The sequence below is a fragment of the Setaria viridis genome, chromosome 3 (genome assembly GCF_005286985.2).
Source record: "Setaria viridis chromosome 3, Setaria_viridis_v4.0, whole genome shotgun sequence".
NCBI lineage: Eukaryota > Viridiplantae > Streptophyta > Magnoliopsida > Poales > Poaceae > Setaria > Setaria viridis.
In genome coordinates this window covers 5,045,796-5,073,451 of record NC_048265.2, presented here as the reverse complement: position 1 = coordinate 5,073,451, position 27,656 = coordinate 5,045,796, and the positions used below count along the sequence as shown (strand labels likewise).

Below are 27,656 nucleotides of genomic sequence, written 5' to 3'. Positions count from 1 at the left end.
TAACGGGTGGCATAGCACAGAAAGCCTCTATGATGGCGGGTGGCTAACGTCTCCCATGAGCCTAGACCGCTATTTGTACTGGCTCAAAGTTGCTAGCGGGTGCTCGGCCCACCAGCACAGAGCCTTTTAGCCGCCAGCCCAAATCTTTTGTGGCCTGGTGCCTTCTTAGAATAGGTATAATCAAAGATAGTTATATTCCGATCAAAATAAATATTTTACTACAGAAATAAAATTTTGTTTACAACAGTGCTAGGCGGACATCATAAGCCTAATTAAGTTCATAACAATGTTTATTGGTCTTATGCCTATTGTATAATATTCGGTCGTATTTAAGATATTATAGTTACACTACTTAAAATAATCTAATGGATCAAAATCTATAGAATGTGAATACCAATCGCTCAGCTATTTTATTATTTTCTTTCATTGAATTAATGTTATTTACAATCTGATGTTTACCCTTTTTCTAGGAAAAGGAAACACTGTTCCAACCTTTGCATGATACAGGCATATATCCATATTATTTCTCTTATTATATTGTTTCAGCTCATGGGTAAAGTTTCAAAGCAATAAATTAACAAAGCCTTATGGTCATATGGTGATTGGCATATCAAACAACGCACAGCCTATTATTTAAGAGTACTGAACCTCATTCATTTAAAGTACCATTATGCAACAACTTCAATCAATATGTAGATGCATGTACTGAATAAAAAGGAAACTAGCAAAATTGGCTTAATTTTTTTTGGATCAACAGAGAATCAATTATGTATTTGAAAAGTTAAACGCACATTATCATTATTATAGAAAATTTGATAATAATTTCATGGATTCACATATTTTTAAAGGGCAGGTAACAACTTTACAAACCTATCAAAGTTTGTTTCATACGGAATGGAGTTAATTTATTTTTCTAGAAATCTTACAAGTTGTTGGATTTTTGTGCACTAGCATGTTACTAGGTTGTACTGTTCGCATGTTCATTTTCTTCGCTTCATCGACAAATACTGTTCTTGGCGGCCGGACAGATCACGAAAAAATATGAAAGCTTTGTCTTTGTGGACACAGATCTTGTGCCTAGCTTTATTCAGATTACGGCAGATAAGCAGCAGAGTAATGTGTCGGATGCTATGGAGCCATGCAGAGCAAGATTACTGTAGCAAAAAGATATGGTACCGCTTCTATAGTTCTATGTAGGTCGTCAATGATCTCTGGACCGTTTGAAATGGAACAAATGGTACAGATGCACCCTAATGCACAGCTACTGTGTCCACCTCTCCAGTAGCAAATTACTACTGTAAGTGGAGTATCTCGTTCTTTGATGACTATTCTCGAAGGCTCCTAATAGGCATGCAGATACCAGACAATATATGAAAGTCTTGGTCCGTATTTCTTTGCTTTTGCAGAAAGCTTAGGACGCAATATTCTAGCATAGTGGCTTGAGCTATACCTTTGTCTCCTGCTTCAGACAACTTTGTTTCGTGTGCTATAAATAGGAGACCATTATTGTAAACAATGCACGAATCAGTGGCACATTTTAGCTCCTGACCCCCTGCGGCAAATAACACTACTCGTAGAGCCTTCATAGAAACAATAATGGCTACTAGCTTGCGCGTCATAGTTGGAATTATAGGTATTTTCTATCTGCAAACTACGCCCCTAGCTTGACTCATTCAGCTTTCGCATCTGTAACACCACCTCGTCTTTTAATTTTTCTTGCAGGATCTGTAGTCTGCGTGCTCCTCTATGCAGTTCCAGCGTACATGACTACATCCTGATGAGCTAACATGATTGAAACAGCATGATGGCGTATCGCTAACGATATATTTCTGTGATTTTGTTTTCCAGATTGACATTTAAGAGAGTCATCAAGGAGGCCAGTGTGGGAGAATTCTCATGCTTACCATATATCCTAGCTCTTTTCAGCGCCCTCACATGGGGCTGGTATGGCTTTCCAGTAGTGAGTAATGGGTGGGAGAACCTGTCACTCTTCGGTACCTGCGCTATCGGAGTACTCTTTGAGCTCTCATTCATCATCATATACATATGGTATGCACCAAGAGAGAAAAAGGTAGGCAACTTCTGAAGAGATTGCTGAATCTTAAAACTTCTGAGATTACTGAATGCTAAGTTTCTCTTGTTACTTTCACTATCATACGATAATTTGCTTGCTGAAACAAAATCTTGGGCAACTATGACAAGCCAAATACACAAGTATCTGCTGCGTAGGAAGTAAAAAAGAAAAAAGCCCCTTTTCAGGACGGTCAAAGCTTTGCCATAGTATTACTAGAAAAAGAGGATTGGCCAGTTTTTAAGGGAAAATTGGGCCCCAAAACCATACAACTTTTGGAGATTGAACCCCCAACAACTACAGGGACAAACTTGCTAATGAAAAAAAGAGCACCTACTTAGTAGAACCACTAAATTTAATGAAACTGGTGTTACTACTTCGCATCTTTTCAGAAAAGTAGTGTTACTTATTCTTGTGTCCTTTGACTCCGTTTAAGCAAAAGGGCAGGATCACTTGCCTAATATATTAAACAAGTTCCTTATTCTTGTCCAACACATGTAAGACAGAACATAATATCTGCACTATGATTTTTTTAAATGAAATGAAATGCAATTAGCTAATGCATCAGTACGTTTGACCCAGGCAGCAGACATATGAATGATTATTTGAAGTCTTAATACATGCGATCATGTGGGCTTAAAAAGTTTGAGTTATATATGCACAAGCTGATCAATGATTCTCTTTACCTTGCAGAAGTTTGTAGTGCTAATGGTATCTCTGATTCTGGCAATCCTCTGCGTGATTGTATCCTTCTCAATCTTTACGTTCCACACGGAGCATATGCGCAAGCTATTTGTTGGCAGTATTGGTATCGTAACTTCCATGTCGATGTACAGTGCTCCGCTTGTAGCTGTGGTGAGTACTATCAGTTGTAACAGAACCACGGATGCATTGGAGGCATTTTTATTTGCTCATCTCTACTAATTGGCTTTTTTGCACTCCCGAACTTGCAGAAACAAGTTATGAAGACGAAAAGTGTGGAGTTCATGCCTTTCTACTTGTCGCTGTTTTCTTTATTAACTAGTTTAATGTGGACGATATATGGAATCCTAGGAAGGGATCCCTATCTCACTGTAAGTATGCAATTAAGCTTTACACTAAATCTACTATTGTCATGTGATTCTTCTGCCTTATGTTGGCACCACTGTTGTTGTCAAACTGAGTTACCGACCAACTTGTTTTGTTCTGAAGGCACCAAACAGCGTCGGGTGTTTAACTGGAATCCTTCAGTTGGTTGTGTATTGCATTTACAGCAGATGCAAGGATCCACCAAAAACACACGATGATATTGAGCAGGTAATAAGCGAGTTGGAAGTGGCAACTACTCTTGGAGACACAAATGGATGTAAGCCTTAGCTCGAAGGCCTGTTCTTTTCTTAATTAAGAAACTGCCTTGTTGTATTCCTGCAATTCTAGCAGAGAGATTCAATGGTAGTATTTGGATACGCAGCAGTTATCTATTTCTGGAACTGCTTTGATGCTATTTCTCTTGGTGCATTTTCACAGCACAAACGCTGTGTTTGTAAAACTAGTTTCCTCAAAGAAATCAATGCGCACCTGCAATCAGTTCCTCTACCCCCTCTGGTCGTTTCATTCTAAAAAGACAGGATGTCTTACGTAGCCGGTCGGATATCTGCCGACTGTAAATATCATATCTTATGTGATGATTACTTGGTATCTGATGGAGGAAAACATGTTAAATTAATTAACAATCCAAAGTATTATGTGGACATTGTACGCATGACATTTTAAACTGATGATGGGGAAAACTGCTGTTCATCTGAATTCCTCAGCACCCACCAGGTCAAAATGGCGAGGCACCTGCATTTATTTCCTATTTTTAGTTAATTTATTAGGATATTCTATTGTCAAGCAGTTTGCATAACTAACGCATTAGTGGAGTATTTTTGCAGACTTTTAGTTCCTTTCAACCTTGTGTAACAATTATATTGATTTTATATAGAGATGAGCTATTTTTCTCAAATTTCTGATTTAAGGGTTAGATAGAATACTCCTTCATCAATTCCTGTTCTTTGTCCGACAACAGCGCTCCACACCGCAAGGCGTACATTCAGCTTCCTGTGTATCAGGATAGCCTTGCTTTGTGCATGGTATCAAGGATATTTGTGTAGATTGTTGCGACCTAACAACTTGTAAACAGATTGTACATCGTGTATATGTACATGGCAAACATATCAATGAGAATTGTCTTGCTATTCTTGCTTAACTGATTTATTTTCATGCATAATGGTATCAACCTAACCTCCCAATCCGTTCTGTCCTCGTTGTTCCACTCGTCACCATGGCCAACCAGCAGAACAACGACAACTGTGCGCGCGGCTGCTCTAAGTCAAGATTTACCTCGATACACTGATACACATACATGGAGGGAAACACGCGAGGAGAGGCAGGTTCACCGTACCGTATCCAGAAACTTGCGAGTACCAACGGTGGTGTCATCTCTTGGATATGATTCTTACCATATACTCTAACAGGGGTTGCCTGAGACGTCGCTGCCCGGATGGAAGCCGGACTGGTTCCTGAGAAGTGAGAACCACACATTAACTTGGGATGGATGGTTCTCATGTGCCAGGATCAAGATTAGAAACAACACGGCCTTGCATGACAATGACATGGCAATTTCGTACGTAGCGTTTCTGCTGGACACGAGAAACCTGTGGCGTAGATACGAAGCACATCTGTTAGGGACGCGCTGAGGATCGATCGGAGCAGCCAACAGCATCTGAATGGTTCCCAGGAAAGAGAATTTGTCCCCAACGCAGAATCAGTTCTTGTAGGATAATGATGGGACCCTTCACTTAGCTTACTAGCAGCTATGCAGTCCGTCTTCAGGTATGCAAAGGGATTCCTACCAGATCACAACAATTGGCTGTTCCAAAGTTGTACCGCATCTCTTCATGGGCGGACAATCAACACCCTTTAAAATGCCAGACGTAGGCACCTTTGCAAAAGTTATGCTCGTTGTTATAGTATGCTGTGATCATCTACTATATTCTGATTTGCATGATGGATGATCCGCACCAGATGGGAAAGACCCCTACCATCAAGTTGGATAATTTTTCTGGAATAATTTAACTAAGAAAATGTGGAATCGATCAGGTACGTTACGGTAACATCTTACCTGTATCATGCATGCACTACTACACAAAGGGTCATGCATCTTAAATGGCTCGCAAGTCCCCCATGGTTCCTTTCACGAACCGTCCAAGATATATTTTAAGAAATCTTCAAAGCTAGTTATATATAAGGCTATAATATATTAAGAAATAATACGTTTCTTTTCACCGGGTTGTTCTTATATATACGTACATATTATTCGTCAAAGACTACATTAAAAGCTCAAGCTGGAAAAAAGAATGACCATTGGACATTTGATCATATCATAATCAAATATAAAATACAAGTTGCCCTTTCTAACTCTAAATTTATCATAACTTGCATTGTTGGTGGGGGAATCGAACCCCAAGCCCTGGAGGAAAGGGTGATGGACCGTGTGAACTATGTGTGATGTGGATGTTATAGAAAATTTCATTTGACTCATAGTGCTAGTACTACAGATGCATGGTTCGATTTGTATGGATTAAAAAAAGATAAGATAAGAAAAGAACAACAAAAAACAAGGATACTCCATCACTGACCACCACCGTCGCAGCATCCACCACGCCGCCGGGCGGCACCATGAGTCCATGACCGCTTCATCCACAGTTGCTCCTGTCATGGTGGTGTTTCTCAGCATCGTCGTGGCTGCACCATCCATCAAGCATCCTCGACTGCGCCGTCCATCACTACTACACAAAGGGTAATCGCCCACGGCTCCTACTACCTTTCATTCGCCATCAAATTAAATAGGCATATGGACGTTAAAAATAGCAAAATACATTATGGAGTCGAAGACCATCCCAAACTAGCCACCCTGTAGCGCATTGCACACCACATGTGTCTCTTATGTGAAATACACGGATGTGTGGTTTCCAAGCTTCAAACCCATGACCCCCCACCCCCTCGCTCGAATCCTCCTTAGCATTCCACCTATACTTTATTCCATTGATTCTTGTTCGCTGAAATTTTGCATGAATATTTCAGTAAATGACTTCATATATTAAAATATTGTCAACTACAAAATTATAGGTACCACGGAGAGATACAGTTTTTATATAAAAATATTTTTTCATCAGAATTAGAAAACTTACTGCATGTGGCCAACAAATGAGAGTATTAGAGTCTTTTCACACCACCACTAATCTGTCCTAGAAAAATTAGAATTGCACTCTTCATGGGATAGAGGGAGTAGATACCATGGAGAGCTACAGTTTTTATATAAAATGTTTTTTCATCAGAATTAGTAATTTATAATACATGATTTAATATATTATAAATTCATTATATAATTAATAATTTAGAGTTGTTTTTTATATGACCTATATATCATCATCTCACTATAATATTAATATAATTTGAGTTTATACAACTAACCACTTTGTAAACCATTATTTTGTTACGTTCTTACTACCGTTATAGTTAGATCCTACTTAACCATGATTCAACATTATTATTTCACAATGTTATATAGTCCATGACCATGGATACTACATAATATATTTGTAAATAATCATTGCATTTTATTGTAGAAGTATTTCATCAAAAGTACTCCCTCCCTCCCTAAATATAATGACTTCTAGTGTTTGAATTTTGTCCCTAGCTATAGGACTTTCGGGTATCCAATCAAGAGCTGGCCAATCATGAGCTAACCCAGTCACTAGTTGTGCCAACCAAACTAAGACATGGCCAATTATTTGTTACCCCGTTTGCTTTAGTGGGGGAGGGGGGATGAAAGGCTTTTCTCTTCCAACTTAATTTGTCCTAAAATCCCCAAAAGTCATCGTATAATAGGGATGGAGTATCAATTTTAAACATTTTTTGACAAATATTTAACTGGGAGAATATAGTTTCTCATGGTACTTAATTATTTGGAATTGTCAAAGATATTAGTTTTGAATTGTGTGAATAATAACATAGTTTATCTCCCACTATTCTTATTTAAATCCATAAGGCATGATGGATTTGATATTGATATTGAAGAGATGATGGAGCTATCCTCACCATTCCAAGTAAGCATGGGGGATAGAATTCTCATAATTTTTGTTTGGGACCATGGTGGGGTGAGCCTTTATCACCCATGGTTCTAAACAGCAAACCTCATCGTGTAGTCGGTTTTTAATATGAGGCATTAGAGATAATAACTGTACGGTTTTAAAGAATATGTGAGAGATGAGGTGTCCAATATAAGTGTTTTTATTAGTAGGAAATGGTGCCCCTTGGCCCCATGGCCACAACGATGCCTCCATGTACATGCCATATCACCCCCATAGTGCATGCTGTAACTTCCTGACCAAGCCCAATACACAATAAAGCTCCCCTTCCTCCTCTCCCTATTGGGGATTTGCACCACCTCAGCCTCCACCTCTATTGCTACGTACGTTGAAATCGGGCCTTCCGAAACTAAGAATAGGCATTTTGCCTTCACAGTCTCCACCTCCATAAATCCATATACCATGCTGGAAACACGATCTTCATCCAGCTTCCAATTGTGCCACCACAAACTTCATTGCTCGACCAAGCATATGTAGCCAAATCTCCTCATCAACCATGATCACGCCCAACGCGACCTTTGGTTGCCTTCGCCTCAGAGGACTCCATCATTGTCCGGCACCTTCTCCCACTATATTTCATCATCATGCCTCCAAGGTGATCGGCTGTGTCCTGCTTGTACCACGTCCACATGGCAATGGCAGCATAGAGGATCCTTTGGAAGATCACTGCAAGTTGATAGGATTTGATGGGAACTAGATTCAGATAAGTGTAGTGGCGATGGGCAAAGGTAGCGGCGATGATGGATAGTAAATATTGGGTTCTGTTTTGTTGATGGTAGCATAAATCTTGCCCTAAGCATTAATATGGTGGATGAGTTGTTGTTAGCATCGCCCTTTGGTTGATTTTGGTCTAAGTTCACTAAGAAATAGGAATGTTATATTTTTTTTATTTTGAAATGGGAAGCTTTATTAATTTCAAGAACGCCACATCAAGATAATACATCAGAAATTGAAATACTCCCAACCTCTTTCTTGTGATGAATTTGATTTGTATATGGGGCAAGACATATCCACCTTATATATATGGAGGAGTCCACGCCGAGGTTATCCCATCGATCAAAATACACAAGTATCTTTTACTATTTGCCTCTTAAAACCCTAATCCCTTTGCAAACCCTAATTGTTGTTCTTTCTTCATCTTAATGGTTGTTAAATGCTTCTTAGGTGGCGCACTGAGGCGCTGACTAGAACAACCCATCACAGCAAGGTGCACCTTCCCCAGTAGGGTCCCTGGCAGGAAGGTTCTTGTTTGTGATTTGTTGCACAAGTTCAATGCTTAGTGTTTGGAGTGCTCTCGCGTCAACATGATGCTTGAGAATACCAAGAAATTTCAATAATGTTGCCCCACATTCAAAGCAAACCTAGAAGTTTGGCACCGTATCTGCATATCGGTGTTATTATTATAGATCACTATGGATGATTTCATGTAATTATTCCTTATTCTTGAAGATACCAGCAGGTCCAACAACAAAAACGGACAACAATTAAACATGTAAAGCTTTAATGATTCTTGAAGGAACAGCACTGAAATTTCTTAGGTAGATGCCCGAGAATATATAAGACTTTGTTTGCATTATTATGCATCTACAGCAATCATTGTTTTTAATATGAAAAAAGCGTAAGCAGCTCATCATGCGATATTCTAACATTATTGTCTTTAAAGCTGGCTTTTTCTCCTGATTTAAGCGACTGCAGTACCTTGTGCACTACAAGTAGGCCACTTCTGTTGTAAACAATAATCAGTGGAACATTTGGCTCCTGGCCAACAGTACGTGCCAGGACTAGTAAAAAGCCACAGCAACAATGGTTACGAGCATACGAGTAATAGTTGGAATTATAGGTATTTTCCATCTACAATGTAATTGCCTTCACTCCACTCCATCTTTAATTTGTAATAACACGATCTTGTTTCTTCCTTGCAGCATCTGCAGTCAGTATAGTCCTCTATGCAGTTCCAATGTACAAATTACATCCTCAACTAATTTGATGTAAACATATTTAGTTTGTCATATTTCTTACTACTGTATTTCTTGTGTGATCCAGATTGACGTTTAAAAGAGTGATAAAGGAGGCTAGTGTTCGAGAATTCTCATGTGTACCATATATCCTAGCGTTGTTCAGCACACTAACATACAGCTGGTACGGCTTTCCAGTTGTGAGTTATGGTTGGGAGAACCTGTCAGTCTCCGGTACGTGCTCAATAGGAGTAATCTTTGAAACCTTATTCATCAGCATATACATATGGTTTGCGCCAAGAGAAAAAAGGGTAGGTGGCTAGGTATTTCTGAAGAACTCATAATGTTCCTTTAGCATCCTAAAACTTTCAAGTTAAACTGAATGGTATTATCTGTGGAGTCTCTCTATTTAAATCTTTTTCACTATAGACTAGAATTGGTACACTAGAAATAAATAGTTGGGGAACTATGTGATGGTACGTAGACTTGACAAGCCAAAACCGTGCTTTCTGCATAGAAACTGGATAACTTCTGCAAACTGGTACTGAGTTTCAATTTTAGATCTACTAGAACTTGATAACCAGTACATTGTTTGATGAAAAATGGAGTTACGTATTATTGTTTTCTATTTAAGTGAAAGGGCAGGAGCTCTGCCTAATGCATTAAAGAAGTCATTATTCATGTTTCAGTGTGATTACATACATCTGCACTCTAACTTTTTTCAAAAAAAATAAAAATGAAAGGAAATGCTACAACATTAGTTTCAGTATTTCACCAAGAAGTTTTAATGGATGTGAATTATGTGATCATGAAGGTTTAAAATGTTTGAGTTACTCATTAGACGACCAGCAATCCTAAGTTTGACACAACCTTGCAGAAATTTGTCATGCTAATGGTCTCTCTAGTGCTGGCAATTTTCTGTGTAACTGCATGTGTCTCAAGCCTTATCATCCATACCCACCATATGCGCAAGGTATTTGTTGGAAGTATTGGTATAGTAACTGCCATGTCGATGTACAGCTCTCCGCTTGTAGCTGTGGTGAGTAGAGTCACTTATACTGGTTTCAGAATCATGGAAGCTAGCCTTTATTTGCACAACCTTCAATAATCTGAACTCTTTGCATTCTCATCACAACTGCAGAAACAAGTTATGAGGACGAAAAGTGTTGAGTTCATGCCTTTCTACTTGTCATTGTTCTCCTTCTTAACCAGTTTAATATGGATGATATATGGAATACTAGGAAGGGATCCTTATATCACGGTTAGTGTGCAACTTGGCTTTACACTATCATCTGTCACTCATAGTGAGTTACTGACCAATTTGTTTTGTTCTGAAGTCGCCAAACGCTGCGGGATGTTTCACAGGGATTCTTCAGTTGGCTGTCTACTGCATTTACAGCAGATGCAAGGAACCTCCAAAAAAACTCAGCGATACAGAGCAGGCAAATGACATGGACGTGGTAACTACTTGTGAAGAAGCAAACGGATTTAAGCCTTGACTACACGCTGTGCTCCAGAAATATATACCGTTGTATAGGCCAGGAACATTATGTTCCCAATAACGCATAGGCCAGGATGTTATTTCGGTGAAATAAAGCTTCGTCCTTTATTTCTTTAAAAAAAATATGTAATGCAACGAGATAGATAATGGTCCTTGTTTGGGTAATCACTTCTCTTCTCTGTTTAATGCTATAAGAGTTACAGTTAGATAAGATGAATTTATGGGAAAAAAAATTAAAGGACACCGAAGAAAGCGCACAGATTCACAAAGAAGACACCCAAGAACCTGCAAGAATTGGGGACGTGGATGGGAATGGTAGGCTGCCGCCGGAGTAATCGTCAACAACCACGCGGTGGCGCCGGCGAGCGGTGGCTCCTCTTCCCTGGTCCGTGAACACGTGGCTTGCCGTCACCAGCCGCCGTGTTGGTGTGGGGCGGCAGCACCGGAAAAGGGGCAGAGGACGGCGCCACTAATGCACTGCCGGGATGGAAGATGGACTGCATCTGCGGCGAGTCCGGCTTCCCGCCGACGATGAAGGGGGATTTCCTCTGCTTCTGAAACACCATGCGCCTCCATGCAAGCATGCAGATGCACTTGCTGTATACACTTTCCCGTGCTTGTTCATGGATGATGGCATGCGAAAGGTGTTAGTTTTACTCTTTCTGCTTATAACTTAACTCCAATGAATATTTTTGATGTGGCGAGAGTTAAGTTTTTTTTTTGTATAATGTACATCTCATATGTTTACGCAAAGTGCTACTTCTGAAGTTCTTGCTTTGCTTTGATACTTTGTATTTGAAGTCCTATGAACTTCGAAGCAATTCTGCATATGAATAAAAAAAATGGAATGGAACATTTTTATTTTGTCCCACCTGATATTCAAACATGTATCTGTATCTAAAAACCAATTTGATTTATTATTAAGGTACATGCCATTTTCACCACTAATTATTTTGATTTAATGTTTCTTACAAAATTCACTAGAAACAGGTTTCCTGAAGTAATGTTACATATCTGTAGTCTTTGCCTCTGTAGTTCGGATAGAGAATGTTCCTGAGGGCTTTATAACCAGACTTAAATATTTCACAATGCAAGAATTTTGTTAGGTTCCTGATGGAACTGAACTGGCTAATAATTGCTGCCTTCATGTATAGAACATGCTTCGTAGCTTACAAATGATCCTAATCACAAAAGCATCATGCAAGAGCAAAGTTGTGCTTATACCTGAGTTGAAACGCAAGAAAAAGAGGAGTATTGATAGTTTATAGAGACACACACAGAAGGAAACTAGCTTTAAAGAAAATGGCAAGGCAAATAATTAATGTTTTCTTTATTTCAGTAATAAGGACGAGAGGACACCAATAAGCTACAATACATATATTGTCCTTCTGAGCTGGAATGTATCTACAGCTCAAAGCAACATCAACTTAATCTAGAGAGGAATACATACTTGATCTCATAGCTCACAGCATTCGACATGTACAGGGAATTCATGTTTTAGCGAAGCGCTGCGCCTGTACAATGAACTAACGATGCACCTTCGTGCAACACAAGAAGATATATATATATATATATATATATATATATATATATATATATATATATATATATGCAAAAGTTCCCCAGACATCTGTCAATTTCAGCACCAGACGACAAAAATAGCTTACGCAACTTGGGCAAGAGGAACTACTATAGCTATTTCTAAATTAAGGACTATCGCTGTACAAATACATGGCTTTTACAATTAACTGCTGCTCATTTTGGTAAGTAGATGAAGTGCATTACCGGCAAAATTTGGAGACATCAGGTCGGACCTTAACCTTTGCTCGTTTGCTAAATTTTCTAGCATCAGTTACATCTCATCCAAGTCAAACTCAGCCAAAATAACGGCAGTGAATCAAAGATAGACATGATGTCTCAAAATATGTTGGCTTCGGAGTAGATGGACATCCAAGTGATCTTATGAGCTCAACAACAGGCAAGATCTTGAACTTTGTTGGTGAATTCCTGGCAATATTGTCCACCTTATGCTCATAGATCTTCCCATTCTTATCCAACTTATACTCAGAGGTGCCGTCAAAGCGGCCATTGCCCTCCCATGGAACTCTAGGGATGCCATGGACAATCCATCGAATCATGATTACATTATCAACAGGCTGCCATATGCTGACAATGTCAATCCACACCGCCTTGAAGAAAATTTGGCCGGTAAACCGCAGTGCCCAAAATATTCTTTTGTAATTAACAATGCCCTTGAAATTATTGAGAGGATCTTTTAAGACAATATCATCTCTGGGGACAGTAAAAGATATGTTAGCACGGAAACATTATTGAACAATAAGCCAACAGAAATGAATATTATATGCCAGGGTATATAAAAGTATTCACTGGTGCATAAGCACATGCCATAATTAACCATTATAAAATACTGTCAAGAGCATAAAAAGGTTGCCAACAATTTCTACAATTTCAGGTACTCCCGTGTGCCATAGTTGACAAAACTACATAAGCTTGCATTTCATACTATGACAACATTAACAAGCTTCTCATAACCAGTGATAAGTAGCTCATAGCAGTGTCATGAGACTAAAAATTATCTCACTGTGGGGATTTTCCTCAGAGTTTTCGGTCAGAAAATGTTACTAGTGAATACTCTCAGTACCAGGAATAAGTAACTCATAGCAATGTTATAGGACTAAGGAATAATAAGAGCATCCTTGTGCATGTGGGCCCCAGCAGCAGCACACCAGATAATATAGTATAAGTTTATTCTGATAGTTTGATAGGAAGTTACCTTGAGAATTTGAGACATTTTAGATTCAGGGTCTTAATATCTTTGGTAGTTGGTTTGTGTAGATTCGACTGTTAGGAAATTAAGTATGCAATGTAAGTAAACAAAGTGATCTATCCATCTATCTCTCTGGCTTTGCCCATGTCTGAATTATCATTCTTCTTTGCCAGCACACCCCTCTCTCCCTCCTTTTCCTCTCTGTTCCAGCTGCTCTGTTTCTTGTCATTTTGCTCTACTTCCTTGTTGCAGAAGAATGGACAGGGTGTGCAATAATACTTTTCTAGGTAAAATTAGGAAGTGATTATGACAAGGCTCTCCAGCAAACCTGATGGGTTCAGAGTTCAGACCCAAGGGAAAAGTTCGGCTTTGGATGCCCTTTTTTTCATGAACCAACAGGAGATCTGCCTTTGTATGAGGAGTGAGAGCAAAGTCTAAAAACAGCAAACCCAACACCACACACCCAGGCCAACTGAAGAGTCGAACTAATCGTTGGCTGACGAAAATACTGAACTCAACTTGACTAACGAACAAATAGTTTCGTACAGACCAAATACTAGAAAATGTGGATGCAAAAAGTTAGCATCAACTTTTATATCCTTCCAATCTGGATGACATGCCCTTCATTTGGTTATGTGGGTTATTACTTTTCAATCTTCCGTGTTCCAATTAATTAAACTACAATTATATTGAAGAAAGGAAAAACAGTATTGAAAGAAAGATTATGTTCATCCAATTTCAATGTGTCTTATTCTATTTGTTAACATGCACATGTTTAGTTGTACAGGAGACACGCCTAGCCTGTTAGTTGGTTTCCTGGCCTAATCTCCTTCCTTGTATATTGGTATCTCTATCTTTTTTGTTGTAGCCGTATATGGCTATATAATGAAAGGTAAGGCCCACACAGATTGTGCAGTGTGCTTTTCCCAAACTCTCTCTTTCTGTTCTCATTTTCATGGTATCAGATTGATCGTTCCGAATCGATCTCGCTTCTGCTCTTCCCTAGAGCCACCGTTCTCCCAATGCCGCGCCACAATGTCGGGTTAGCTGTCTGCCTCAGGCCTCGGCACCATGCCATCCGCCGGCCTCAGCACCATGCCATCCGCAAGGCTCAGCACCATATGTCATCCATAACAATTTTATATCAAATTTCTATTGGTGCTACTTAATTATTGAGTGAATGTTATCTTCTTTAATGAAATGATACACAGCTCCTGTGTATTCGAGGAAAAAAAACATTACTGAGTGAATGATGTCATTCTTTATAAGGGGTTTCAGTTCATAGGTCAACATATTAGTTTCTTTTCAAGTGAAAGGGTGTGTATTAATTTCTGATGACACCTCGTGTCTTATAGAAGATTACAACCTCTACAAATTCCTGATTTTCAAACAGACTGCTTGATTGGAAATGACTTCATATTTATACCCTACACGTTACATTTTTTAATTCTCAGATTAACTATATATGAAGTAGAGACTACCATTGAATCCCACTGCCAATGTATAACCTTCTTATTGGGTGCAATAAGTTGGAAATTATGTGGTCGTTAGATGCTTAACACATTCAGATATCTCACTCATATGACAAAGCCTATGCTCTATATTCTAGCAGTTCATGGAGGCAATTGACTGGAATTGGAAAAATACCCATGCTCACAGTACTTTCTAGTCTACAACCAAAGCAGGCAAGACTAATGGATAATCAAAGTGGGCCAATTTAATCGAAGTAAAAACCACCATGCATCTTTAAGAGACATTATGCTCATCTTACCTCAACCAGGACAAACACCAAGCCTATATTTGCCAGCAGCAGCCAGCGGATACCAAAGGGCAGGTAAATTTAATCTATGGCTGGTTATACATAGCCTGCAAATATTCACAACCCTTCTTATCAATTCGACCTATGAGCATCTCGACAAACAACAAATCTTCACCATTTCTTCCCTAATTCGTCTAGGCGAAGCAGATGGTACTAAAGGGGAAAAAACCATTTTACCACACCTTTCCGGCACTCAATGGAACATACAAACAAGAAATGGATCGACCATTGACAACAATTCACTGCAATTGTCTCTGGAAGCAGCTTGAGATAACGGAAAAGACGAGGGGGGCGAAATCGCGCAAACCTGTAGATGTCGAAGCTGGGTTCCCGGTAGAACACGACGGGGAGCTCCTCCCGCAGCGTGCGGATGGCGTCCCCCATGTTCACGTAGTACTGCTTCTTAGCCTCCTCGCCGTCCTGGTCACCCCGTCCCCCTCCCTCCTTCGGACCCGGTGGGCGCTCCGACGGCTCGTCCGGTGCGGAGAACAGCGGCGGCGGGAGCCTCCTCTCCCGCACCGGGTCGGAGACTCTAATCACAATCTTCTCCTTCTTCCCCGCCCCCTTGGCCTCTTCCTCCTTTACGCGGCCGCCGGGCGCCGCGGCGGATACCGTGAGGCGACCGCCGCGGCAGCTCTGGGGGAAGGCGGCGGCGGCGGCCGGGCGCCGGACGCCGGCGAGGTTGGGGAGCTGGACCAGGAGGCCCATGCGAGCGAGGGTGCTTTTCCCCTCTCCTTTTTTCTTTTCCAGATATGGATTCGTGGACTGGGATATTCTACTTCAGAAAGTACATTTTGTCAAGTGAAATGGTATTTTCTATCTGAATATTCTTCCTAACTCGTGTTCCTTGGTTTTCATGGTATTGTTTCGTATATTGTGCTACAAGATGAAAAATATTGTGATCCTGAGGTCAGATTGATAGATATTATTATATTTTAAAACAAATACTTTTTCTAACACAAGTAAATTACATGAAACTTGGATTCCTGAAATTCCATCGGTAGCAGTTCTGCTTACATTTGAGGGGCCTTGGTAAATCCTCTCCTTAACTCTAACCCTGCTCACCGCCAACTCTGAATATTGCGATAGCACACTACGCACCGCATGCTTCCAAAGTTAAAAAAAATTATACTTTGGACATATAAAGATATGCATTATACGCACCGCACGCATTTTTGTAGAATATCTGGTTAGGTCTTACAAATAAGAAGTGATTTATTATAAGCTAACAAGAAAAAAAAAAGATAACGTTTCCATAAGTTTAGCAAGGAACTCAACTCAGCCCAAGCCTAAGTCAAACATGGGCCTAATTTAGTTCCAGCTAAAAGTCAAGCCCAAATACTAGCCTATTGCGTGCGAAATTACCAAGCTCCCTGTCTTGGGCTGTATCTAAGATTTATTTGAAATGGTTGCCATTTGGGCCTACAATATCGATGATGACAAAACATGTCCAATGCTGCAGCAGGGTCTGAGTGGCAGCTTTTGAGGGTTTTTTTAAAACTATTGTTAGAGTTTTTAGACGATGTATTTACTTCTTGAGCTCCGAAAGCTCAAAAAGCTCATAAAACTGAGCTTTCTAGCTTTTTATATAAATTTAGTTTTTTTAGACTTCCAACTTTCCGAAAGCTGCATGAGAAGTTCAATGTTTGTTTGAATTTCTAATTTTTCATGCTGAGAAGGTTCTAGGAAGCTCAAATAAATAGTCCTAAAATACTTCCCTATATGGGAGGGATCTTGGACTCTTGCCTCCTGGTAAATCCTCTTCTGCTGCAGTATTTCCTTTTAGTTTGTTTTTAAAGATGGTTGGAGACAAGCTCCTGCTGCACCAAGCAACTAAAATTTGTGTCAAAATGTATTCTTTTTACTAGTTATTGTATTTCTTGATAAATATAGGATATGAGACTCTGTGTCTTTCACTCTTTCACAAAAAATAAAAAAAAAGATCGAGTGTTCGTCCTATACTTTATACTTTATGCTTCTATCAGATTGGATATTTGCTATTAGCTAGGACACTTCCATGCTAATTTAATTGGAAGAGTTATGTCACCAATAGCCCAACAAAATCATTAGCTATCATCCATGTGCATCACTAAATGATTAGAAAAAATAAAACACACTACCAGGGCGGATCCACCATGGGGGCTTGCGCCCCCTCCCCCTCGCCACAACACACACAAAACGTGAGGAGAGAGCCCTCTGGTTGTCAGGTTTGCCTCTGCTCGCAACAAAAAAAGCATGCTATTGCAATATATAAATATATAGAGAGAGAGATGGCACCACACCAAAACACAACATGGAACAGACCAAGTGAACTATCTGAATAATGAAGATCATGAAAAATCCTAATGTTGCATATGTTGTTGAATGTTTCACGCATCAAATCAAAATGTTGCAACTACCGTTGGTTATTACAACACTGATGACATAATACAATATAATCTCATCATCTCAAATGTCCCATTGCAGCAAAATTCGGGGAAAAATAATGAAGCATATATACCCCCACGCTAGCAACTTAACAGGATCGATCTTCCTTGGAGAGCAATGCTTGGCCAGCAGCAGGACCAGAAGAGCAGATGCATCGACTAGGCCAGAGCTCTGAGAAGAGGTGCTCGTGCTCCACCAAGTGAGCAACGCCATTCCCAGTCCACTCCGACACCATGGCTTCTGAGCTTCAGTTGGCACCACTTTTGTCGTGGCTTTCAAGCTCATGCGGTCATCGTCTCTGCCTCTCGGTGCTCTTTTTCATCGTTCTGGTACTCCACCGAGCGTGCGATGGCTTCGCCACCCTATTTACCTCCGCTTGCAAATCGACAGTGCAGAGCTAGAGAGAGCGCTTGATGGAGAAAGGTCATCGGAGAGCAGGAGCACATGCTCGGGGCCTGGAAATAAAGCAGAGCACGGGAAAACATTTTTGGGGAAGAAGAGAGAGCAGCAGGAGAGAAGATGCACGACGATGGGTTATTCGTGAACTCACAGCTAAATTGCCAGCCGCCTGATGTCGTTCCGATCCGTGGGCTGACGCCTGATGTCGTTCCGATCCGTGGGCTGACGCCTGAGCGTTCGAAGTTCTGTTTGCATCGGACATTTAATTTGTGTTCAAGCATTTTCGGTTGCACAATAGTCATTCCTAGTCCTAGCATATGGCAGCATGCTAGTACAGTACAAATAAAAAAAAGGAACCTACGCAAGTTTAGTAATCACTCGGCTACTTGCATGCCCTAGTAAGCAGTAACTGGGATGCAAGTTTTGCTTTTTCTATCTTTCAAAAAAGAAAGGTTTGGCTTTTGTTGTGTCACTGAGTCGAACTCATTCAATTTGAGCTAACTTCATGGGTGGATGTAGGGATGCAAACAAACTGAAGCAGTGACAAATAATTACAAGGGGAAAAAAAATCCAAATTACTCCCTCCAATCCAAGTCTAGATAACCCCTAAAGTATAAAACCATGTATTAACCCCTGATTTCCTAAACTAAAACCGCTTTTGCCTGCATGAATAGAAAGTAACTAGAGCTTTATATATATAGGTATTGACTTAACATGAGTGACTAATGCAACTAAATGCAGGCTCTAACAACACTAGCTAGTGGCACATTTAGTAAATGTCAAAATAGAGATAAATTAGAGTAGACATACATGTATGTGCATGCATGCAACCGTATATGATGCAAGAGTAGGGATTTGAAAACTCACATGAGTGTTGGGAATCACTGTTCTTAGACTTATTTGCATGTTGAGTACCACCAAGAGTTCCCCCAAACACTTCACATTGCACATGAAACTCTTAAGGAGTAATCTGAATGGTGCCTCAGCATGTGAAGTGTTTGAAGGGAACTCATGGTAACACCAAACATTGTTCCCTGTTGCATCTGATATGGTATTCACGTGACTCCAATACATTATTCTTGCTCGGTGCTTGGTGACACCGAGAGTTCCCCCAAACACTTCACAAGATCCCTTAATAAGCTAAGGCCTCATGAAGTGCTTGTAGGGAACTCCTGGTAATAACACCAAACGTGGTTCATTGTTTACTCATCTCGCATGCACATGATCAAGATCTAAGTAAATGCTCAGTGACACCGAGAGTTCCCTCAAACACTTCACAAAAGCTCCCAAAACAGTGCCTTGTGAAGTGCTTGTAGAGAACTCCTAGGGTGACACCAAACCAAATTCTTTCCCACAATAATCTAATATCAGATGCTGGTTTAGTAATATCTCCAAAGTAAATGCTGTACTTTCTCACCTAACAAAAGTTGCTGCTTGCCACCCAGAGTTCCTCCAAACACTTCACCATGTGTGTGCACAGCTCTGGCCCCATGCACACAAAAATGCAAACAGTAGTATGCCATGAAACGAGCTAGGTGTAGCTCCTGCAAGTGAAGTAGTTTGAGGAGAACTCCAGGTGACAACCAACCAATTAGGACTCTTACTCACTCCATTTCCCTTGAACCACTTACTTGTTTAATCCTTGAACCGTGATGATGAGCTCAGAGCTTCTTGCTGCTATTTATAAGTCTAGCTAGACTGAAGCGAGTGAAGAGCAGGCTGCTAGTGAAGAGCAGGCTGCTCGATACCGCCTGTACGTGGACTTTAGCGCGTGGATGGAGTTGGCAATGCACCTGGCCGTGATGCGGTCTAGGTTAACTAGAAGCTGGAGCGTGCGAAGGGAATATCGTGAGGCCTCTCTGGTCGATCTGTGTGTGAGAGCTCCGAATCGCAGAAAGCCGCATGGGCCAAAAGCGCCGAGCCTGCAAATTCCCTTCTCCATCAGAGCCCTGGCTGTGTTGTGTGATTGTGTCGTCATCGCTCGATTTCTGCCACGCAACATTTCTTTCTTGTTCATTCAACTTGTGTTAATCACACTGATCGTCCGATGGCCGGATCAAAAAGCTTATGCCTAGCACGGTATAGGGTAGAAACATGTATGTGAAGTGGATGGTAAAGCTAGGCGCAGCTAGCTGCATACCGTGTGAGATTACCTTGAGTGAATGTTTGGTTTCAGTCATTCAGATGTACCTGATAAATGCATTGTTGCTTGTGAGGTACAATATGTACCTGGTACTGCTCTGATGCTTTCCTTCCAAAAAAAATAGTGCTCTGACGCGTTGTTTATCTCTGCAAATTCAGTTATAGAGGCAGATAGGAAATTTATTTGTTACAGCTTTATTTGTTACAGCTGCCCTATAGTTGCATGAGATGTGCTACTGATGTTTGATTAACCCGGAGAAGCTAAACGAGCCGAGATAATCTCCCTTTTTTTCATCTTTTCTTGGTAAGCACCATCTGCCGGTTCAGTCACTCGAAAGTTATTTAGAAGCGGTGTGTGCGTACGCCTATAAAAATGGCCGTAGGTACATGTATGTATGTGTATGCTTTAGTATTGTGTTTAGAAAAAAAGAGAAAGTATTGTGTTTAAAGGCAAAAAAGAAAAAGAAAAGAAAGCTCAGAAGAGAATACACCAGAGAATCGATGACTCATATTCCCAAATCCCAAAAAGTTCAAAAACTACCCAAATGCTAAAGTTGAAGAGGGGTGTCCAGGTTCGTTGTACACGATCCCTTTGTGCCACTATAAGACATCTTTCAAACCCCCACACGACTAGGTTCAATGCGAAGTCCAAATTGCACCAGCTCTGTGGTGATGGAGAGTAGGGTATTTGTACAATTGTAGGAGTATGCTAGTATTAGTACATTCAGATCAGGGAGAGTAAGGTATTTGTACAATTGTAGGAGTATACTAGTATAAGTACATTCAGATAGAGAAGAATCATTCATAAAAGTGAGGCAAAGATGCATCAAGACCTATATATTCTTCTCCAAGCGGCTGTAGTCTGTAGGCTCAGTGGTGGATCCAGGAGGCGGGCTGGGGCCACAGCCCCCCGCTACTGGCTGGAGCTTCCATTGGAGCATGGGAAGCAAGGAGATGAAGATGAAGAGAGAGGAGGAGGTGGGGGAAGAGGAAGAAGAATACTTCAGACCCCCTTAAGCTCTTGGCTAGGTCCACCTCTGTGCGGGCTGTAGCGTATGCGAGAGGTCTTGCTTGGAGAGGATTTATTGGATTTTGTGCTGATTTTTTTATCGTGTAAGTTCATGGGGAGAGAGATTAGTTTACCTCGCTCTAATCGCGTCCGCATGCAAGTTGCATCTCAATTTATTTCGTGGATAATTGGAAGTTTTTTAACTCTAATATAGTTATTGTCCATGATCTAATTATAATCCAAACCATGTCCGGTTGTATATACGAAAGGTTGCTTAATTTTATGAATGTGCGGTGTTTTTCCATCTCTCTATCTCTTTTCATGATATTATAGAGGAGTATACCATCCGTGTACCAGGTAGCACCAGTATCGAGGACCTAGAGTTGGACTGGAGCTACATCTTATTCAGTGCCGCTATTAAGGCCGCCCTAGTCCAGCTTGGGGTCGATTGCTACAGCCAGCCATGGGCCGGGGAGGGGGTGACACATGCACTTCACCTCTGGCTATACTATATTTACCGTAGTCTTACGTTCTAGTGTAAAGCCGGAGTTCTCCGTTGTTACCCATGTTATTGCGATGTTGCTGAGTGGTGCTGCTGCAACAACTTCTTCAAGAGCTCCACCACCCAATTGCCTTCACAAAGTTTTGTCCGTTGCCAGTGCTATCTATACGACAACAACTATTCACTACCATCGTATGAAAGCATATCGAGATTGATTGCATGCACGAGGACACTTTGGGACAATTTGCGAGTTCGCGGACATCATAATTTAAAAGCTTGGCTATGTAGTTGTTCAGTAACTTTAGACTTAGTTTTTGCATCAACTGTGATTACGAGCAGGTGTTAAAGATGCATAGTTGTTGTACATGACTTTTAATCCAAGTCGTGTCAAGGTCACCCAACCTCATCTGCGTGTGGTATTTCCCATCTTTCTACCACTCCACGTTAACCTCATGAGATACGGTAGAAGAAAAAAGATAAATTCTAAAAAAAATTAAAATAAAAAATATAGATCATTAACTTGAGTATGTTTTTATTTGTTATGGCTAATGCTTCCTCCGTCCCAAACTATAGGTCGTTTTGGCTTTTCTAAATGCATAGATATTATTATGCATCTAGACATAGGGTATATCTAAGTGTATAACAAAGCTATGAATTTAGAAAAGCTAAAACGATCTATAATCTAGGAGGGAGGATCATGTCTCTAAGAAAGACCCACCTAATATTATAAAATAATATAAAATAACTTCTAACTCTATGCTTAAATTGTCCACTTTGAAAAATAAGCTAAAGAGGACTGGTTTAGCCTACGAGCACGAGCCCATCCTCGAGCTCTATCTGATGTGATCACAAGAATCCCTCCCACGAGTACGTATAACAATATTTTTGTACTTCAGCAGTTTAGCTAGATCCAATGTATCTCCAGTCAACCGTATACAGCCGTCCTCCTACCCAGTACACACTAGTACACTACCCGAAATTTAACAAAAAAAGTTACAGCATTCCCAAATAGATCCTCTCACTGCTACTTTACGTTTCGCAGTGGCGCACCGACTACACCAGTCAAACGGATCAACCACCACGCATCGTCGCCGACTCCGCAACGCCACGCCGACATCATCCAGCAGACACGTCGCCGTCTCTCCCCTAAAGCTCGGACGCTGTCGGTCACACTCACACTCGTGACTCGCCTTTCCTGTCTCCCTCTCAAGCTCCTCTGCTCTGCAGTCCGCTCCGCGCTGGAGCATGGGTTCGAGCCCGATGTGGTGGTCGGCGTCGCCGCCGTCGCCGTGGGGCCGCGGCGCGGGGAAATGGTGGGCGCTGGGAAGGCCATTGGCCGTGAAGGCCGTCGGGTTCCTGCTCCTCGCCGGCCTCTTGTTCCGGGTGCTCTGCTCCTTCCCGCCCTCGCCGGCGCCGGCGCTGCAGGTCAGCAAAGGTGCGGGATTTAATCTCTCTCTGCTGTTTTTAAGGGTTGTTAGCTGTTACCCTGATGTGGAATCTTAGGGTTTAACACCTTCGGGCGGGGGTTCTGTGATTGCGAGATTCGGGGACTTGGTTCCTGTATCTCTGAATCAGTGAATCTTGATGGTAATGGTGGCGATTTTCTTGGGCCTCAATGCTAGAACGTAGCAATATCCTGAACTTGCTAAGAAAAGAAATTGGGCCTTTATCGGGGATTAATTTATTAAATTAAGAGTTAATTGTGGCTTGATCCCATTTCGTCGAAAGATTGGAGCTTTTAGACTGCTGTTTGGGTACTTTTATTTTCTTCCCTGCTGTAATCTGAATATATTCTCTCTGATGAATAGGAAATGGAAAAATAATGAAATACTAGGATTTAGTGGAGATCTCGGAGTTTGCTAACTGTTCAAGAGCTTGATTTCAGACGCTTTTGGTGGGAAAACCACCAAAGGCTGAGCTGTTCGAGAACTAGGAGCTATATTTGTTTTGCCCCACCTATGCATTCCTATATTCCAATTGATTCCCAGACAAGTGATTAGTGTTCAAATAGGTATATTTTAGCTCTATCTTTTGTAATTGTATCGGAGAAGAAACAGAAGGAAGCAGTGCGTTTTAATCTTTTGCCAAGATTTTAATGAAAAGTTAGTATTACTAATGTTTTTTTAGCTGACCACTCCTTTTTTATGGGCATAGTCATATGGAGTTCAAAATGTGACAGCCTCATATGGTTAAGTTGTCTGCCATTAGAATTCTATCATGCTGTAATAAGCATGCCAAAAAAACACATTTATTCATTTTTTTATCTTCCAGATTTGATTGATGCCAGCTTTAGTTGATCATTTTGTGCTGTTCTATACCTATGTTTTCTTTGCCAAATACTGTCCATCAGGCGTCCACCTCTTTGAGGTGTTCTGCAACTCTGCATTGGTGGCACTTTTCAACACCCTAATCCATTTTGTAGATTGAAATGGTTCTGAAATCTAATTTTGGCATGTAGTTTTTGAAGTCCTAATAAAGTTATCATTATGTGAAAGTAATTTGAGATGAGTCAATTTGTCGGTTATTTTTGTTCCCATACAATGATTAATTTTATACAAGATCTAGATATCCATAGAGGGTTGTTGGTCTAAATTTTAGGACCATGAAAGGAGAAAAAATATGAGTAAACTAAAAATGTTATATTCATTGTTGTTCTTGTTTCTAGTATCTGATATGAGGTGTTGCTTGTATAGGAAAATGTAATCTTTTCAGTGGGGAATGGATACCGAACCCATCTGGCCCAGCCTATACAAATGCAAGCTGTCGGTTTATTGACAGTCACCAGAACTGTATGATGAATGGTAGACCTGACAAGGGATATCTACATTGGAAGTGGAAACCTTATGGATGTGATCTTCCACCATTTGATGCAGTCAGATTTCTAGATTCTATGAGAAACAAAGCTTGGGGACTAATTGGTGACTCCATTCTTCGCAACCAAGTTCAGTCATTGCTCTGCCTTCTGTCTAAGGTAAATGCTACCAACTTTACTTTCTCATGTCATGCAGTACCCTACCGTCCATTGACCATCATGTTGTCTATACATATTCCGTACATCTATGTTTGAATGTGATGGGAATTTTCACAAAAATGAAACTTTACTCTTCTTTCCTTTGTAGCTGCACTCTGAAATGTTAGATATGATGTTTAACTTGATAGCAGGTACTTTTATACAAGACTATATGCACTGCTAGTCATATGCTTCTTTTCCGATGGTGCCAAAATTGGAAATATTCACTCCTGCTTTGGTTTTCGCTATTTTATTCCCTTTCCTGATATAATATAATATAATATTGGTGGTCTGCTTGCTCTCAGGAAAACTTGTGGGATTGCTTTAGTTTTTCCTTTTCTTTTTCCTTTTCACTTGTAGTGATATATTATCCTGAGGAGATCTGCTTGCTGTTTGTTTAGGCTGAAGAACCTGTCATGGTTTACCATGATAAGGAATTCAAGAACAGGAGATGGCACTTCCAATCCTACAACTTCACAGTGTCGATTGTTTGGGCTCCTTTCCTCATCAGATCTGATGTTTTTGAGAATGAGAATGGCGAATCTACCTCTGAAATCCAGCTCCACCTTGACATACTTGATGCTAGCTGGACGAGTCAGTATGAGAGTTTTGACTATGTTATTATTTCCGGCGGACAATGGTTTCTTAGGACAGCAGTCTACTGGGAGAAGGGTGCAGTGGTGGGCTGTCATTATTGTCAAAACAAGAACCTGGTTGAACTTGGCTTTGAGCACCTGTATCGTAAAACTCTCCAAAAGGTTTTCAGCTTCATCACCTCAGCAAAACACAAGCCAGTTATATTCTTCAGGACCTGGTCGCCTGATCACTTCGAGAATGGTGAGTGGTTCAATGGAGGATCTTGTAATAGGGTGACACCCTTCAAGAAGGGAGAGTACCGGGAGGGGTACAACGAACGCGTCATGAGGGCAATTGAACTTGAAGAGTTTAACAAGGCTGCAGCTGCATTGAGGGGTTCTGTAGATGTGGAGAGACTGGAGCTCATGGATACTTACAGCCTCTCATTCTTGAGACCAGACGGCCACGTTGGGCCTTACCGAACACCCTATCCGTTTGCAAAGGACAGCAAGGACGCTGCATCCATTCAGAATGATTGCTTGCACTGGTGTGTACCGGGACCTATTGATGCGTGGAATGATCTTGTTATGAAGATGGTACTGGATCAATGAACACTAGAGTTAGATGGTGTTCTCTTCGGTCATAATACCACATAGTAGAGTTCAGTAACTGGATGTGGAATCAGTTCCCGCCGGCAGTAGTACTTCACAGCAGCAAAGTGGGGAGGACAAGGCAGTAAATTGCTTATAATGGTACAAGTGTGTACCTTTGGTTTAAAGGTACTGGTTTATTTGTAGTAACATATAGCTAGCAAGTGGTTAGCACTGCATATGCTTAATTGCAATTTGCGGATGTGTATTTTGTTTCCAAGCTGTAAACTGAGCTTCTGATGCCAGTTATTTGCAGTGGCCTTATAGAAGTAATCCTGGTTTAACTGGTTGCGCTTCGATGCTACTGCTGTCCATGCGCCTTCAGCTTATATACGAATCCGATCGAAATTTATCAAGTGTTTAGTACTATCGCGAGGCAAAAGCTTAAGAAATCTAACGAGAGCTTCAGTAGCCTTTTATATTCAAAGTACTGCAGATCAGAAAAAAGCGAGTGGAAGATCGATAACTGCGTGACTCGTCGCATTTTAAGTTCGTCTTTTATATTAAAAGATAAATCTGTCTAGGCTTCTGGCATGAAACAATTAACAAGAAACGTCGTCATGCACACACATGCTAGCAATTTCAGAAACACAAGTTCGTGCTTTTTTCGATACTAGCAAGTTAACGACGATATAGTGTTGCGTAACATGTACTCTTCCCGTTTTAAATTGTACGTCATTTTAGATTTTATAGGTTCATCTAGGTGCATCAAAAACTAGTACTATAATTTAGAACGGAGTAATAACTTCTTTATTTCCCTCCCTTCTTGTTCAGTAAAAAAACAGAATCTTCTCTTGAGTACTCCTAGATCACAGCGCAGGGCAACACAACAAAAGAAGACTAATCAACCGGGGACGATATAGAAGTATAGGACTAGAAGAAGCGCCACTTGCTGTGGGCGTTGTTGAGCTCCCGTATCCGCTCCTCGAGCTCCCTGATGCGCGCGTCCCTGTCCTCCTGTGCGTCCAGCGCGCGCCGGAGCTTCTCCACCTGCGCCTCGTGCAGCTCCGCCGCCGCCCGTAGCTCGGCCTCCGCCGCCTCGGCGCGCGCCTCCGCCTCCCGCCGCTTCGCCTCCGCCGCCTCCCGCGCGCCGCCCGCCTCCGCCAGCGCGAGCTCCAGTGCCCGCACCTCTGCCGTCAGCTTCTTGACCTCCTCCTCCGCCGCCGCCGCGGCCGCCCAGCCGTCGAGCAGCCGGCGGTGCAGCATCGCCGCCTTGCTCTCCTCTTCCCCCTTCTTCACGCCGTCCGGCTCCGCTGCGCCTGCGCGGCCGCAGAGGACGGCCAGCACCGAGGACCAACACGACGACATGGTGTGCCTTCTTCTTCGCCTACTTGCACCGGCGACGTCCAGAACGGAAACTAGTTACGTGCATAAACACATAGGGGCTCCAGGAGTATTATTATACAGGAAATACGATTACAAACAAGGCGGAGTTCGAATTCAAACGCTGAGTTCCATACGAATTACGCGCTTCAAGGAGACCTTGCAAACTTACAACTCAGGGTCGTGGTGGGCCGGTTCTTTAATTTTTGGACAAGCCGGTTAACCTTAACCGACTCCCTCCCTCTCTCTATGACCTGACAATCGGTCAGCCCATTGGGCATATAAAACAATTTTTCCTTACTTTTCTCTTTCC

At 41.3% G+C, this 27,656-nt stretch overlaps 4 protein-coding genes and 1 long non-coding RNA gene across 7 annotated transcripts; 3 read left to right on the top strand and 2 right to left on the bottom strand.

Moving 5' to 3' along the window:
• The first annotated feature begins 1,486 nt into the window (after positions 1 to 1,486).
• LOC117847263 (bidirectional sugar transporter SWEET3a) lies at positions 1,487 to 3,646 on the top strand. The gene is made up of 6 exons (XM_034728438.2): positions 1,487 to 1,633; positions 1,723 to 1,759; positions 1,849 to 2,071; positions 2,765 to 2,926; positions 3,025 to 3,144; positions 3,263 to 3,646. Exons 1-6 carry the CDS (start codon positions 1,597 to 1,599, stop codon positions 3,425 to 3,427), a joined length of 744 nt encoding a protein of 247 aa, XP_034584329.1. The 5' UTR covers positions 1,487 to 1,596; the 3' UTR covers positions 3,428 to 3,646.
• Positions 3,647 to 8,946: 5,300 nt separating this feature from the next.
• Positions 8,947 to 10,866, top strand: LOC117850923 (bidirectional sugar transporter SWEET3a). The gene is made up of 6 exons (XM_034732812.2): positions 8,947 to 9,082; positions 9,165 to 9,201; positions 9,286 to 9,508; positions 10,075 to 10,236; positions 10,339 to 10,458; positions 10,535 to 10,866. The coding sequence occupies exons 1-6, from the start codon at positions 9,046 to 9,048 to the stop codon at positions 10,694 to 10,696; spliced, it is 741 nt and encodes a 246-aa protein (XP_034588703.1). The 5' UTR covers positions 8,947 to 9,045; the 3' UTR covers positions 10,697 to 10,866.
• A 1,147-nt stretch (positions 10,867 to 12,013) lies between these two features.
• On the bottom strand, positions 12,014 to 16,078 carry LOC117850921 (uncharacterized). 2 transcript variants are annotated; one of them, XM_034732810.2, is made up of 2 exons: positions 15,613 to 16,060; positions 12,014 to 12,990 (listed from the first exon to the last, which is right to left on the bottom strand). In XM_034732810.2, the coding sequence occupies exons 1-2, from the start codon at positions 16,011 to 16,013 to the stop codon at positions 12,573 to 12,575; spliced, it is 819 nt and encodes a 272-aa protein (XP_034588701.1). In that variant the 5' UTR covers positions 16,014 to 16,060; the 3' UTR covers positions 12,014 to 12,572. The 2 variants fall into 2 exon arrangements, with proteins under 2 accessions (XP_034588701.1, XP_072148684.1); XM_072292583.1 differs by lacking the exon at positions 12,014 to 12,990 and adding an exon at positions 12,997 to 15,352 and having other exon boundaries at positions 15,613 to 16,078.
• Positions 16,079 to 17,601: 1,523 nt separating this feature from the next.
• On the bottom strand, positions 17,602 to 19,762 carry LOC117850479 (uncharacterized). 2 transcript variants are annotated; one of them, XR_004639288.2, is made up of 2 exons: positions 18,999 to 19,762; positions 17,602 to 18,376 (listed from the first exon to the last, which is right to left on the bottom strand). It is a non-coding gene; the product is annotated as an uncharacterized lncRNA (long non-coding RNA). The 2 variants fall into 2 exon arrangements; XR_004639289.2 differs by having other exon boundaries at positions 19,549 to 19,762.
• A 3,158-nt stretch (positions 19,763 to 22,920) lies between these two features.
• LOC117850008 (protein trichome birefringence-like 25) lies at positions 22,921 to 26,304 on the top strand. Its single transcript, XM_034731776.2, has 3 exons — positions 22,921 to 23,219; positions 24,478 to 24,755; positions 25,196 to 26,304. Exons 1-3 carry the CDS (start codon positions 23,030 to 23,032, stop codon positions 25,979 to 25,981), a joined length of 1,254 nt encoding a protein of 417 aa, XP_034587667.1. The 5' UTR covers positions 22,921 to 23,029; the 3' UTR covers positions 25,982 to 26,304.
• Positions 26,305 to 27,656: the final 1,352 nt, after the last annotated feature.

What these genes read in the sequence shown, in the direction of transcription:
- LOC117847263 (XM_034728438.2), top strand. Translation starts at nt 1,597, where the DNA reads ATGGCTACTAGCTTGCGCGTCATAGTTGGAATTATAG. An exon ending in CTCCTCTATGCAGTTCCAGC is followed by an intron (nt 1,760 to 1,848) that starts GTACATGACTAC and finishes TTTGTTTTCCAG; the next exon opens with ATTGACATTTAAGAGAGTCA. An exon ending in GAAGGGATCCCTATCTCACT is followed by an intron (nt 3,145 to 3,262) that starts GTAAGTATGCAA and finishes TTTGTTCTGAAG; the next exon opens with GCACCAAACAGCGTCGGGTG.
- LOC117850923 (XM_034732812.2), top strand. Translation starts at nt 9,046, where the DNA reads ATGGTTACGAGCATACGAGTAATAGTTGGAATTATAG. An exon ending in TTGCGCCAAGAGAAAAAAGG is followed by an intron (nt 9,509 to 10,074) that starts GTAGGTGGCTAG and finishes ACAACCTTGCAG; the next exon opens with AAATTTGTCATGCTAATGGT. An exon ending in GAAGGGATCCTTATATCACG is followed by an intron (nt 10,459 to 10,534) that starts GTTAGTGTGCAA and finishes TTTGTTCTGAAG; the next exon opens with TCGCCAAACGCTGCGGGATG.
- LOC117850921 (XM_034732810.2), bottom strand. Translation starts at nt 16,013, where the DNA reads ATGGGCCTCCTGGTCCAGCTCCCCAACCTCGCCGGCGTCCGGCGCCCG. An exon ending in CCCAGCTTCGACATCTACAG is followed by an intron (nt 12,991 to 15,612) that starts GTTTGCGCGATT and finishes TACTGTCCCCAG; the next exon opens with AGATGATATTGTCTTAAAAG.
- LOC117850008 (XM_034731776.2), top strand. Translation starts at nt 23,030, where the DNA reads ATGGGTTCGAGCCCGATGTGGTGGTCGGCGTCGCCGCCGTCGCCGTGG. An exon ending in GGCGCTGCAGGTCAGCAAAG is followed by an intron (nt 23,220 to 24,477) that starts GTGCGGGATTTA and finishes TTGCTTGTATAG; the next exon opens with GAAAATGTAATCTTTTCAGT. An exon ending in TGCTCTGCCTTCTGTCTAAG is followed by an intron (nt 24,756 to 25,195) that starts GTAAATGCTACC and finishes CTGTTTGTTTAG; the next exon opens with GCTGAAGAACCTGTCATGGT.